Genomic DNA, 13304 nt, shown 5'->3' on the forward strand with positions numbered 1-13304 from the left:
AATAAATAAATAAACAGGAAAGGCGAACTCAGTAAATGCTACTTCGCGGAAGGCTCGCTAACTTAGCGGGTCTTGCACGTCTTCCTTGCAAATGAATCGAAATGCGTGCCGCAGCTGTCTGCTGCTGACTTCAAGCGGCGTGCTTCTTCAGATTGCGGGGGAGCGTCTTCTAGCGTTGTCTATGAGTCTGCAGGAATTCTTCCTGCGGCACTAGAGTTAAGGCAATGTCTCCGAGGAGTAGTACCAGGAGCGTCTTTTATAAGTCACGCTGCGGTCTGGACACGTATCTTGAAGAGTATGTAGGTGTAGAGTTGAGGGGGGGGGGGGGGGCATAATTATTAGTCACAGTCAGTGAGGCACGATATTCAGAGTGATTGGAGTCTGGGACATTTCTTTTTCTTATCGGTTATTAATTCAAGCTTTTGCGAATACGATATCATTACCAATCATCATATTCCGCTAGACAAGTATTCATTTTTATCGATACCCTAGACGCTCGCGGTCATCACGAAGTGGTACAAGTGGTTATGCTGATGTGATGCTAGAAATGACAGAACCATCGTAGAACAATATTGAACTGCGAAGTGCTTACAGGCCCCGTTACACTAGTATTGAAATAACTTCCTCCGTCGGGAGGGAAGAGAAACTAACCGTCCCCATAACGTTCCTCTTTTACCCTTGCGTAGGCAGTATTATTTGTACCAGCAGTAATTGTACAGGCATTCTGTCCATGCTCTCATTTTAGGTAACTTATGGCGCAACTAGCAAAAGACTCAATTAAAGTAAATATATACGATGCAAAACAAAGAAGTAGCACAAAATTGGTTTTGGGAACACTTTGTTGAGCTTACAGGCCAAATGCAAAATTTAGCAAACCGGAGACTCATATCTGGTTAACCTCCCTGCCTTTCCTCTTCATTCTCTCTCTCTCTCTTAACACAAAGCTTTTGGCTTGTAAGAGCTCCGTCGCTAAGCATGTATGGCCGGCCACCTTCTTACATGGTCGTCACTGAGAATGACAGTCGCCCCTTTGCAATTACTTAAATAAGTCTATAAATAAATAAATAAATAAATAAATAAATAAATAAATAAATAAATAAATAAATAACTAATGTATCTGTGTTTGTGTGGGAGGAAGGGGGGAGATATGGCGGCTCGTGCGTACGTGTTTCAGCGAGGCTGTCTTGTAAATTTCAGTTAATTTAATCCCTGTGTTTATTTTCGATGAACGTGCATAGTCTGCGGCCTAGCCTCATTTTTTACATCAGTATCGCGTTATTGAGTTCTACGGTCTTCACTAAGTTTCAACGTGGGGCACGAGAACCGCAGCCCAAGCGGCTAGAGATGCTATTACGTCTGCATTGTAATAATCTCTCTGTTCTCGTACGCATATATGCATTAATCTTTCTGATATATCGTCTGTGAATGAAGGGATTTGGTATAATAGGCTTTCCTGCACAAGCTAACTTTTTGAGGAGAAATCAGCTTTAAAAGAGTTTCGCTCGGCTTGTCACGCGTCATGAAGAAGCGTTTTATTCGAGTAACAATATGCAGACTATCGCCGGTAACGACTTAAATATCCCTTCGACGCAGTTTTGTCCGATAAAGCTCGTGGTTGTATTTCAATCACTTTATAAGCCTGCAGAACGAATGGGATGTATTGTGTTCGACTAAATTGCTGCACTGTTTATGCATGTAGCCGGTGCCGGCGCAGCGCTTGTGTTTGCGACTACTGCATTAGTGGCTTGAGCGTCATTTGCAATATGTCAGCTGTTTGCGCACGTTTACTTACATCTGGCTGTTTATTTAAGATTTGTAAGGCATAGTGAGGCGAGTGTGTTAAAGCTGACATTGATGATGGACAGGTGATATAAGATTGCACTAGTACAGAAACAAGGATGGCTAATATTTTGCGTTCGCCCCCGTCGTTTCTGTGTCTCGCGTTGTCCACGTTGCTAAGCGCAGTTTTATTTTGAGCTGATATGCACCACTGATCCAATGTAATATTTGCGCACGAATTATGCTTTAAAAGCCGCGAATGTTGTTGGCAGTGTGCACGTGAGAACATGTATAATGTCTTTGAGCATTTCATGCATTACACAGTTCGTCGATTCTCTTATTTTCCCGCTAAGTCGACGATGGTTCGAAAATAATTTTGTTTCGTTAATTTGACTACTGCTGAACGGGACACTCGTAGTGTTACTGTCCTCATAATTATAAAAACTATGCGTCGGGATAACAAGTAGATTGCGGTTATATTGTTTTGCTATTATATGTGATTGTTATTATTATCCCTGTTGGCATTGGGCCGGCATTGGGCTAGCAGTGACCGTAATGATTGATTGATTGATTGATTGATTGATTGATTGATTGATTGATTGATTGATTGATTGATTGATTGATTGATTGATTGATTGATTGATTGATTGATTGATTGTGAAGAAGCTCCCCTTTGCAGCGGGCTTGTTCACACAAGTCGTGGTAAAGTCGGAAAGGCAACCTACAGGTTTTCACAGACTAGGCAAGCGCCCAGTTCCATAATATACATTCCAAAGACGATAGCCACAACTAACGTGTGCACCGGAGGCTACGAACGAACTACTCCACTTTCCGGGGGTCTTAAGTCTTGAGCGGTAATAATGTGGTGCGCGCTACTCCCCGTCTATGTGCAGGCTTCACATTCCTCCTGCTCCTCTCTCTTCCCGTTTCGTTTCGCTCTATATCCCCTTTCTCCCGCGAAGGGTAGCCAACCGGAACCATCTGTGATTCTGCTCGCGCTTCTTTTCCTAACCGACCCTCTCACTCCGGAGGCGGTGGCAGCCGCGCTAATGCTGGCGATGTGTTTCCTCGCGCAGGCTGTCGGCGCTGTCGGCGGAAAGCGGCGGTGAGCGCGGCCTGTTGAGGGCCCCGGAGACGAGCGGCGCGCTGGGCGGCCATGGGAGCGGCGCCCTGAGGACCGAGCCCGGCATGGCCAGGCGCAAGGCCCTCGACCCGCGGGCCAGGGGGCCTTCTTCGCTCTTCCTCCTCTCCGAGGACAACCTGCTGCGACGATATACCAAATTCTTCATCGAGTGGCCATATCCTTTTTCTGCTCAAGGCGCACTAGGACAGCGGTTTAAGCAACCAGTGATAAGTCTCCTCTTTCACACGTTTACGTAACTGCGGGTCCTTAGGTAATGGCGTCAAACTCGAGGCAAGCACAGTTCGGGCATGCTCTTGCTGCTGTAATCCGGCAAGTTTGTTTTTATGTCTCTGTATGCTATCCTTTTATTTCTTATTTATTGAGTGACGATGTAAAATGCGTGCTCATTAAGGTAAAGTAAAATGCGTAATTTCGCTGTAGGTCAACAAAATAAACGAAACAATATGTCAGTAATCATAGCAAAAGACAGCGACATAGTTTGCCCCCTCAATTTTTTTTTTTGTCTTAGTTTGCAAGGTCCACAGAAGGACTCCTCGATATTCAATATGTACGACGGAATTTGCTCTCGTTATTTGTAGAGAGATATAGTTGCTTCATATAGTTTTCCTTGTCCTTTGCGAAGTTGCATTGCAATGCTAGTCTCACATTCAACTGAGGGCTGTCCGTCGGTGCTACACAAACGTACTTGTCCAGGTAGATCATGCTTCTAAGTCTGATTCGGTCGGGAAGGCTATTGAAGAGTAATTTTTTTCTTCTCTAACCGAGACACTAAATGTGCATTCATTCACTAAAGCATCTGTAGGCAAAAAGTTTCGTGTGTTTAAAGGCTGCTCATCTCAAAGCCTCGAGCGTGCATTTTGCCGGCAAGTAGCGCAGTGGACGGCATAGCTTCCCGAGCGCGCTTTTACGCATTTATACCCAATGCGCGGAGCCTAGGCGTACGTTAGTGAACACAGAGTTGATTTATACGTGGATGCTCGTCGTAGCGCAGTGGAAAGCCGCAACGCTGACTGTTTGATCAATTTTCAAAGCGACAGAAAGGAAAGCAAAACTACACGTGCTCTCGGGAAACGGCTTCGCTGCAGAGCCCCGGGATCTCGAGTTGAAATAGCAGAAGGAAGCCGGTGATGAAACGGTCTCTGAGAAATTGTCGCCCACGGAGACGAGGCAAAGGCACCGCGTGAATCGTACTAGCGCCTAATCTCTTAAGCATCTCCCCTAATACCAGAAATACTGTTAGAATGGAAACGTAGCGGACCAAGTTTTCAGCGCTAATATTTTGGGACGCTCGGTGAGGTGGCTCCTCCGCTACTTGAGCAACACCGACGAAGGTGAGCTAGGCGCCGCAATGCATCCAGAGGAGCCAGGGTCGCGGTGCAGACCCCACTGACGTGGGTCCGCGCCCGCACGTCCCAAGAAGCGGCCCCGCTGGGCTGCTGCCAGAAACAACCCCTGCCGCGCCATCGATCGCTTCTGGTGGACGCTGCATGGCGCCATCTTCCGGCAGGGCGCCTACTAGATGCAGCACTGGGGAACGCCTCGCGAAAGGCCCCGACAAACACTGGACCCCTGGATCACAAAAGGAAGTTGGCCGCCGCTCAGAGCTCAGTTTTTTTTTCCAGTGCCGCTTTCCCGTCCACTCACGCGGCGAGGGGCCGCCGCGCTCCTTCATTCGGCGCTGGCCTTGAGTTTACGCACGGCTAACACCTTCAATGAACCGACCGCTCGCTTCGTGTTAGACACAGCGCGTCTCTAGCGTTGGCCGGTATGGTGCAGCCAAAGCCCAGACGATACTTCCGTCGCGCGCTCCCACGCGCTGCCTCAGACGGAGCTCCCTACCCATACTCTTCTTTGGCAGCAGTCCAGCTTTCGTACTCAAAGTGGCGTATTCTCGCAGTGGCATTTTCCTCTTGATTTTCGTCTCACTCGCGGCACCGCGAGCAGTGTTTCTTCTTTTTTTTTTCTGTGCGCAAAAGTGACGTCAGTGCAGCGTCCGCGTGTCCACGGCGACGTTGGCCCATCTGGCGCTGCATCGAAGGCGGTTGCGCACACTGCAGCGAAGAGTAACGCATGCTCCGTGCATCTCTCCACCAACCATGCACGCACACCTTCCACTGCAGAGTAGCGCAACTGATCGACCTAGAGGCGTTGAAGGAACGGTTCTGTATACAGGGCGGTAAGATCCGATACATGAACCCAGGCGTGACAAGTTTATTTAGGACATTGAATCTGATAGAAAGAAATTTATGTTTACTGTTACGTGTCGTACCTAAATGAAATAACGTCGTAATCTACTAGCGTTCTGCATTTCAGCATGCTGGATGGGTCATTTTTCATTTTGTAGACCAATAAAAAACAACATCGCTAACTGAGAAGCTATATACGCACTTTGAGATACGAGACGAGCGTTGTTAGTCGCAATTAGCGTCTTTCTGCACTTTTCAATGCGCACTCTAAGGGCGCCTGTCGGCGCTTAGCAATGTCATAGACGGTATACAACGAGCAAACACTCCTTTACCCGCTGATTACCTCTCAAATGGTCTGACTTATTCCGAACTGCGGCTCTTGCATGTTTACGGATAAGCAAATTATCGAAGTGCTTAGCGTGCACATGGGTGAAATGAATGACACCTTCATCACCCGTTTTCATTCCCAGCCGTGCGCCTCGCCAAAAGCCTCTCATCAAAAGGTTTCTTTCTGCCGTTTATCTACTGCAACTTCTAGCGTGACTGAAGTTGGGATAAAATACGCCTTTAAATTTCGCGCTAAGTGTCACCTCGCGCTGTTAACAGCTCCAACGTTGAGCAGCTGCAAATTATCGCAGGAACAATTTAAAACATTCGTTCACTTTCTCTAGATTCATTTCAGGCTAATTGTCAACTAAGCGTTGTCTTTGAGGGCCTACAGCGACAACGTTAATTCCCATAGAATGAAATCCCCCTCGCACGCCCCTCTCCCCCGATTTTCTTTATATATATATATATATATATATATATATATATATATATATATATATATATATATATATATATATATATATATATATATATATGTATATATATATATATATAAAGATTGTTGGCGATCTCTTTGTCCAGAACCATTTCACATAAATCAGAGAGCGGTTCGTGGCAAACCAGTTTAAAGCATGTACGGTCATAGTAAAACTCTAATTAGAATAAACTAGAAGTGCTGGTGAAAATTTAAATCCTATTCCAACAAAAAGAAAACAGATATAGGGCACATAAGTAGCCAGACCTGACCTACCCGCGATATTCAATATTAGTGGCGCAGCCAGTGTTATTACAATTCACAAAAGTTCATGTGTTGTGGTTTAATTATTGCAGACACATGGGAATGTGGGCTACATTAGAACCAGCTACCCCAAGATACAGTGAATAAATTGAAACTACGCATTTCAACATAGATACGCCACAAACACATACCACAAACAAACCGACATACTAAGTCTAAAAAAAACTGAGTAAATGAAAATAAGACACAGAAACAAAAGAGAACAGAAGACCATTCTGCACGAACGTTAAGTAAACAAGGTTGATGTCTAATGTGCAATAGAAATAGCAAACGTGCAAATCCGAAGCAAGCTCCCGGATGAAATCGAAGCTCTCAAACTGCATTATACGAACGTGCCATGACCTACGGCGGTAGTTGTTTTTTTGTTTTTTTTTAAGAGTATCTTGCGCTAAATCCTCCAACCAGCTATTTGTTATGGTTTGCAGGCTTTCTGTCGCCGCCAACCCACTCGTGAGGGTTGATTGTAAACGCGGCCCATTCAGCAAGGCGAAGAGGCAGGCATAGTAACCGTTATCGTAACTCATGTTGAAGTACTGCCATTAGATAAAAAAAACGACGTTGTTGTGTACTGGCAATTACCAAAAAAAAAAAAAGGCGGATCTTTCTTTTATTTTGTTTGGTTAATAGCCACTGTTTTGCAACTATTCCACTTGCAATATAAGGCTGAGTTCGATCCTGACCTTTCTTTAATCTTACGGGGTTCTCTATCCTACATCACTGTAATCAGCCACCGGTTGTTCGGGCGCTGCTATAGGGCAAGGACTAACTGATCTCGAAGAAGTTCGTACTCGTATCTTAGAAGCAGACGTTGCATCGTTGACAAATTTTTTTCTGCATTCGTTTTTTTTTTTTTTCTTCTTCTTTAAACCCCGTCAAAGTGCTACTTCACTTTCTGCGGGCCCTGAAAGCGAAGAAGAGAGGCCAAGTGCCTCCGAGCTTTTAGGCCAGAAAGTGGGCGTTGCCTTCCTTGACTGCCGCCGCTGCACTCCGCTCGAGTACGCCGTGCTGCTCACCATCATCGCCAACTGCATCGTGCTGGCGCTCGAAGAGCACCTGCCCAAAGGCGACCGGACGCCGCTCGCCCAGAAGCTGGTGAGTCGGTCCCTCGCACCTGCTCTGGCCGAGTTTCGGTGGCCTTCACAAAGGGGCGCCGTCACCTTCCGCTCGTATTAATATGCAAGCTACGGTTCGCTCTCGCCTCTGGCGCACCGCGTTTATGGCCGCTGTCAAAATGGAAATACGCTGGACGGATGTGCCACGTCGGTGGCACTTACACGGTGCGCAACGTTCAGGAAAATGTTCCTTTCAGCCGCCCAGCGTTTCAGTACGTCCATACCCGCACCGAAGATGCTCCACACCGCACTCGTCTCGTGATTCCGCTTCGATAACTTCCCGCGATAAGACTTAGAACGTTGAGCAAGTTGAGAAAGTTGGTAAGGATTCGTGTTACCCAAAGGCAAGCGTGCAGACACAGACACAAGCAGAAGCGTGCTTGGTTTGTCCTTATTTGCTCTATTTGTGTCCGTATTTGCACGCCTGCCTTTCAGTAACACGAAATAATAAATTAACCCCTTACCACTTGTATATTTCCTTTTTTTTTGTACGTTTACGCTAGGCATTCTGCGAAGCCAATGTTGTCGATTCGAATGTGACAGCGAATAGAACGCTTGTTTCGGTGGTGCGCTTGTGCGCGAGCTACCAAGTTCGAGCCATTAGAGTCGCCAGAGGCTTCGTAGATTGCGCGATTGTGGTCGGCAGTTCTGACCGAGAAACGACCCGTTAACGGAGACCCACAAAAGCGCTCAGATGTCGAGGTCGTAGCCCTGTTCTTGCGCCTGGCGGGCGCTACACCGAAGGGAGCTAGAAGCCGAGGGCACCATGTTTTCTCCCGGTTACGCGGCACAGATCTGAAGCGCATTAAGCCACGCCGGAACGCCGCAAAACCACCAGTAACTGCAAACCCAATGACACCTCTGAGATAGCTGAAGGACGCAGCAGCAGGTTAAATGGCAATTGCCGCGTCTAAAGGAAAGTGCACAAAACGTACACTGTACCGGACGTCAGTTGTTTCAGGTTGAAAGCGAAATACTCAATTTGCAAAGAGAGGCCGCGTACTGCGACGAAGAATGTGCGATAGCTAGATAGCTAATACAATAATGAGGAAAGAAAACGAAGTGAAATTAACTTTTGTTTTATCAGTAAGACACTTGCGATAGTGGTTCCGCTGTCTAAATACGGTACATTCGGCAAATGCTATTTTTCTTTTTCATGAGGCGCTGTCCTACTTCAGAGAACGGATATCATACGATTTTTAAAAAACGTAATTCAAGCTTTCAAAAAGATATTTCTGGGAGAGCCAGACTTGTTTCACCGCCAACCTTATGGAATTTCAGGCTATGCAATTAAATACAGTATATCCTCGCCGCTCTGCATTTTCATTTTTTCTGTTTAGATGCATAAACTAGCGCAATTCTTATATTGATCCCATACTGCGGAATCATTTACTCCGGTTGCTTATGCTTTCCAAAATCAACTATTATAAAACAATGACTCCATGCGTAAGGTGGATATATTTATGCAGTCCGCTTAAATGCGTTATTGAATAAAGTTTTCAAAATTTTGATATTCCCATTTCTCGCTCAAGTAACGCTTCCTGTTTCAGATATTTCGCGTAAGACTGAGAATCGTAATATGTTTCCATTCGCCACTGAAACCGAATGTTTCAGTGACGGCAGATTCTCTTCAGTTCTGTGCAATGATTGTAAAAATTGTGAAACGATTATTGTGTTTCAATGCATATGAGGGAGGATGGATCGCTTAATGCGACCACTGTAGCGGCACAATTTGTGACAACACTGAAATTATCACGCAATGTCGAAAGCGCTTCGCGATTTCTGCTCGTGGCTGCTGTAGAATGCTGTCACCGTTATCTGTACACGATTCGTGCGTAGGGATGCTGCATGCCTATTTATATGCGAGGAGCTACGAGGGCGTGCAATGACGACCAGCGGCTGCGATCGTACAAACGGAAGCTAAGCCCGGTCCCTGATTCCATGGAATTTTTTCAGCTGTAATGTCTTCGTCACTTTTCCCTCTACAGTATACTTTAGTTCTGAGGTACCTATATTCTTTGATGTATAGAGCACTGCAAGAAAGAAAAATTGTTTGCTTAATCAGTAGCCATACTGGCATTTATCCTGTTCTTGTTATTTATTTTTTCCTGCTATATCACAGTACGGCTACAGGCAGACGTCGTTTATTTTTATTGAATCCTTAGCTCGAGCACAATTGTGCTTGGTAGCCATGCGCTCCAGTAATAACCGGGCGATTTCCATGGCAACGCTTGTTGGTCGCATTTAACGAGTTTCCGGCCACCGTGAGGGAAATCCAGGAGTAAGGCGTATTTAGGCCGGGCCTCACTAAGGATCCTGTCTGCCATGTTTCGGGCAATGTGCGATTATTCACTGCGCGCAGCTGCGCCGTGACACAGCGCGCCTGCGTCGGCCAGTTGCTGTGGCAACTCGTAATGCAAATGGACGGGTACTCGAAAGTCTGTCTTAGGCTTCGAGCTCATGTTACGATGCTCGGGGACACATTTTGGGAAAGGAACGTCTGGCCTCCTTTCCTAACGTTGCTGCTAAAGTTTTCTCATATCCGCTAAATTAAACACGCCTGTCTCGGGTTGAGCGCTCATGACGAGGCGTCCTATCTCACAGATAACGAAAGCCAGCGCGATCTTAATTCCGACGACTTCTGAAAACGCCGAGAAACCATCGCTCCCAGAAAATGCCGTAACGTGCTTTAAAAGGAAAAAAAAGGACAAAAAGAGGCTACCGCACTGGGCGTCGCTCGCAGCCCCCGTTGAAAGTCATCGCCTCTATATGCATGGGCTTCGGCGTTACGTCATGGTTCAACGCGCGTGGGCCTTCTGTTATCTTCAAGTCGCTGGGCTATCACGACCCGACATGCGTGCCTCGAAGAAATCAACCCACTGCTTGACCCTTATCGCACGGCAGAAGGTACCTCATCTCCATAAGCTAATTATTCTGATCTTTTTCATGCCTATACTAAACTGCATGAGCAACAAGTCGGAATGCTTCGCGAAATTAAGAAAGGGCCAAATCATGGATCAGAGGGCTGTAGTCACGCATTGCCGCCCATTGCCCTCCTGTAATTGCGTAAACCGTCACACCTTTAAAACAAAAGACAAATTAACGGTGAGATAAGAAATTTCAATTCCAAGCGGGTAGCTTTTTCTGCGTCATCTATTAAGAATGAGGAAATCGGAGGGGCTCGATTTTTCGTTAGGTAAAAACACATCAGGTCAACAGACAACGAAGCCCGGGAAAGCATATGGAAAGTTATACCGTTCTTTTTATTTCATACGAGGAAATAGTAAGGTAAAGGGAAATGAAAGGGGACGGAAATACAACGTCGCCGCGAGTGGGAGCCCAACTTACGTCTCCCACATCACTTGTGCGAGGCCTTGACGGCCGTGCTCCCGCGCACTTTACACACACCCGTCTTGGCACTTCTGGAACACGGTGGCCATCCTGCGTAGGAGCACACGGGAGAACGGCCGCCACGGTCGGCAGTCATTCAACACAGCATCAAATGTGGACATTTATACCTTTAATCAAATAGTGTATACTGGACATAATCCGGGACAGACGTGTACGTCATGGCAGTCATGCAGGTTTACAGAAAAAGCCCTCTTTTTTTTTTTTGTTCTCATCGTAGTGGTTGCAATATTATCACATGGTAATACGCTTATGGAGGCTTCGCATGGTAGTTGGAAAGCACGCCAGGGCTTGCAATCAGTGTCGTCTTGGCGATCGATTATTTCCTAGTATCGTCAGCAATAACTGCGCCCGGCTGTCGACTTTCTCTCGTTTCAGGAAAAAACGGAGCCTTACTTTCTAGGTATCTTCTGCGTAGAAGCCCTATTGAAAATTGTAGCCTTAGGATTTATACTGCATCGCGGAGCGTACCTCCGCAACATTTGGAATATCATGGACTTCGTGGTTGTCGTCACGGGGTAAGTGCAAATTTTTTTTTGTTCGCTCGTCTTTCCGTCATACCTTGCTACTGCAGGAAAAAAAAAGTTTAAATAACAGTAATGTTAGAGCGCATGTGTTAGGCCGCGTATGTGTTGAGTCCAGTGAAACCTTTGTGCGAGAGAGAACGAGTGAGATATTGTTAGTTTCCTTCATTCCTAGAGTTGTACTTTCGGTTGTCAACCCGGTTGGCTGTCGCTCAACGACGGTCATTCAGGATGCGCCGGCCATTTGAGCAAGTAGGATAAGGGGATGGTCGCGGAAATATCTCTCGATATATCTCAACATCCGCAGAAAAGCGGATTTTCAGTCATCATGTGTGTTCCATCGTATAATCTTATCTCGTTTATGACTACGCTCTTGTAGGCTCTCTTCGCCATCATAAGCCTTGCAGGAAAAAAAATTTTACCTAAACGGGAAAGTAGGCGAGAAACCTTTAACAAACCATATGTGTCACCCCTGGCCAGACCACATTCGTGCCGATTACTTCAGATGCTACTTAGTTTCCCGGTGATCAGATTTTACATTGGGCGAAGCTCAAAGCGTAAGTATATGAAAACAATTATTTATACTAAGCCTTGCATTTAGTGCGGTATTTCTGAATGTTGAAGAGCCACAGTTCCGCTTTGTTCGCGCAAACGAAATCGTGTTCTTTTGGTGCACTGTGTCAGAGCGTTTCCAGGATTTTGGGACCTAAGCTTTAACGAGAACAAAGATTTGCGATACTCGCCCGAAACGAGAACCTAAAAGAAAGGCTCCATAAATTCCACGGTGTCTGCGTCTCGACTAAGATCCGACCTCCAGTTCTCAGCTGTCGTGACTGAAATGATAGCAGAAGAGGTTAGCAGAAGAGCAGAAGATAGCAGAAGTAGTTTGAATGGCACGTTCTCGGTGCAGCAGTTTTTGTTGTCGGGCCTTCGCAGTGGCACGCCTAGTGGTAATGCGTGATAAGCCAGAGACGCTGCCTAAGACCGCTGCTAGCCAAAAGAGATGCTCAGATGTCCTGCACTGGTACGGGGAATGGTTCGAAGCATAGTGGAAGTCAGGCGAGAAAGCCGCGACAGAATTGCGCACGCTCGTCTCCAAGCTACTGTATTTTAGTGCCATCTGGGCTAAAGGTGTCGCTATTTCGAGGGCACCGATGCCTGGTCAGTAAACGTAGGCAACCCCAATCTCGGCGGGCGTAACCTTAATCAGTGCTGGTATGTAATAGAACCTTTCAGGGCTTGCGCCTCTGGCAGTGAATTCGCAACACGCAACACACGGTAATTAAAATTAGACTTCTTAGGAGTATTGAGCAAAAAAAGAAACTGAGAGAATTATTTCCTCTTTTTTTTACTTTTTTTACTGCGTTGGGAAAAGAACGCCGACAAAGACTAAGCTCCTATAGATTCGGACTGCACTGTTCCACAAGATCAGTGTAGCGTTGTAGAGCTCACAGTTGGCGTCAACCAATCAGGGGCAGATTCGCGTCGCTAGTCACAAAAAAAAAAAAAAGTGACAGCCAGTAACTGGCCGGCTTCCATGAGCAAGAGAGAGAGGGGGAAGGAGGAAAAGCGGCAGGTTAACTGGGGGTGCACCTGCATTGCTAACTTTCACTGGGTCAGGAAAAGGAGCTGACACAAAGATAAGCAGAATAAAGCACAGAGGCGATAAATAGATACATCTGAAGGCCTGAGAGGCAAAGTACCGGCCATTCATAAACCTCTCCCGCTTCTTGATTGCAGCCCCTTATTTTTTGACACCAACTCTAGCGTCCACAGCGTTGAACAATTTCGCGTGCCGTCACAAGCGTTACTTAGTCAAGCTTAGTTAGAATACTATGGTTCTGTTGAATGGAACCTATGCTTCGTATCACGCCACGCATATTGCATCACAACATGCGCTCGAATGCAAGAAGCCGCTGACGATCAGCACGATGTCTGTTCCATCGTTCAGTGTCCTTGCAAGCAGCGCGAAACCGCGTCGGTCGGCGTGAAATAGGCAGCACCGTTCGTAATGCCACGTTT

At 46.4% G+C, this 13304-nt stretch overlaps 1 protein-coding gene across 9 annotated transcripts in view; it reads left to right on the plus strand.

Moving 5' to 3' along the window:
• Window positions 1-13304, plus strand: part of cac (calcium voltage-gated channel subunit cacophony) — a 674132-nt gene that overhangs the window by 560802 nt on the left and 100026 nt on the right. For all 9 annotated transcript variants that reach the window (XM_050193695.3, XM_055061950.2, XM_050193689.3 and 6 more), the window contains 3 exons: window positions 2856-3076; window positions 7224-7330; window positions 11137-11276. In XM_050193695.3, coding sequence (XP_050049652.2) covers window positions 2856-3076; window positions 7224-7330; window positions 11137-11276 — 468 coding nt within the window. The remainder of the gene's footprint in view (window positions 1-2855; window positions 3077-7223; window positions 7331-11136; window positions 11277-13304) is intronic.

This window comes from Dermacentor andersoni, chromosome 1 (assembly GCF_023375885.2).
Source record: "Dermacentor andersoni chromosome 1, qqDerAnde1_hic_scaffold, whole genome shotgun sequence".
Classification (NCBI taxonomy): Eukaryota; Metazoa; Arthropoda; class Arachnida; order Ixodida; family Ixodidae; genus Dermacentor; species Dermacentor andersoni.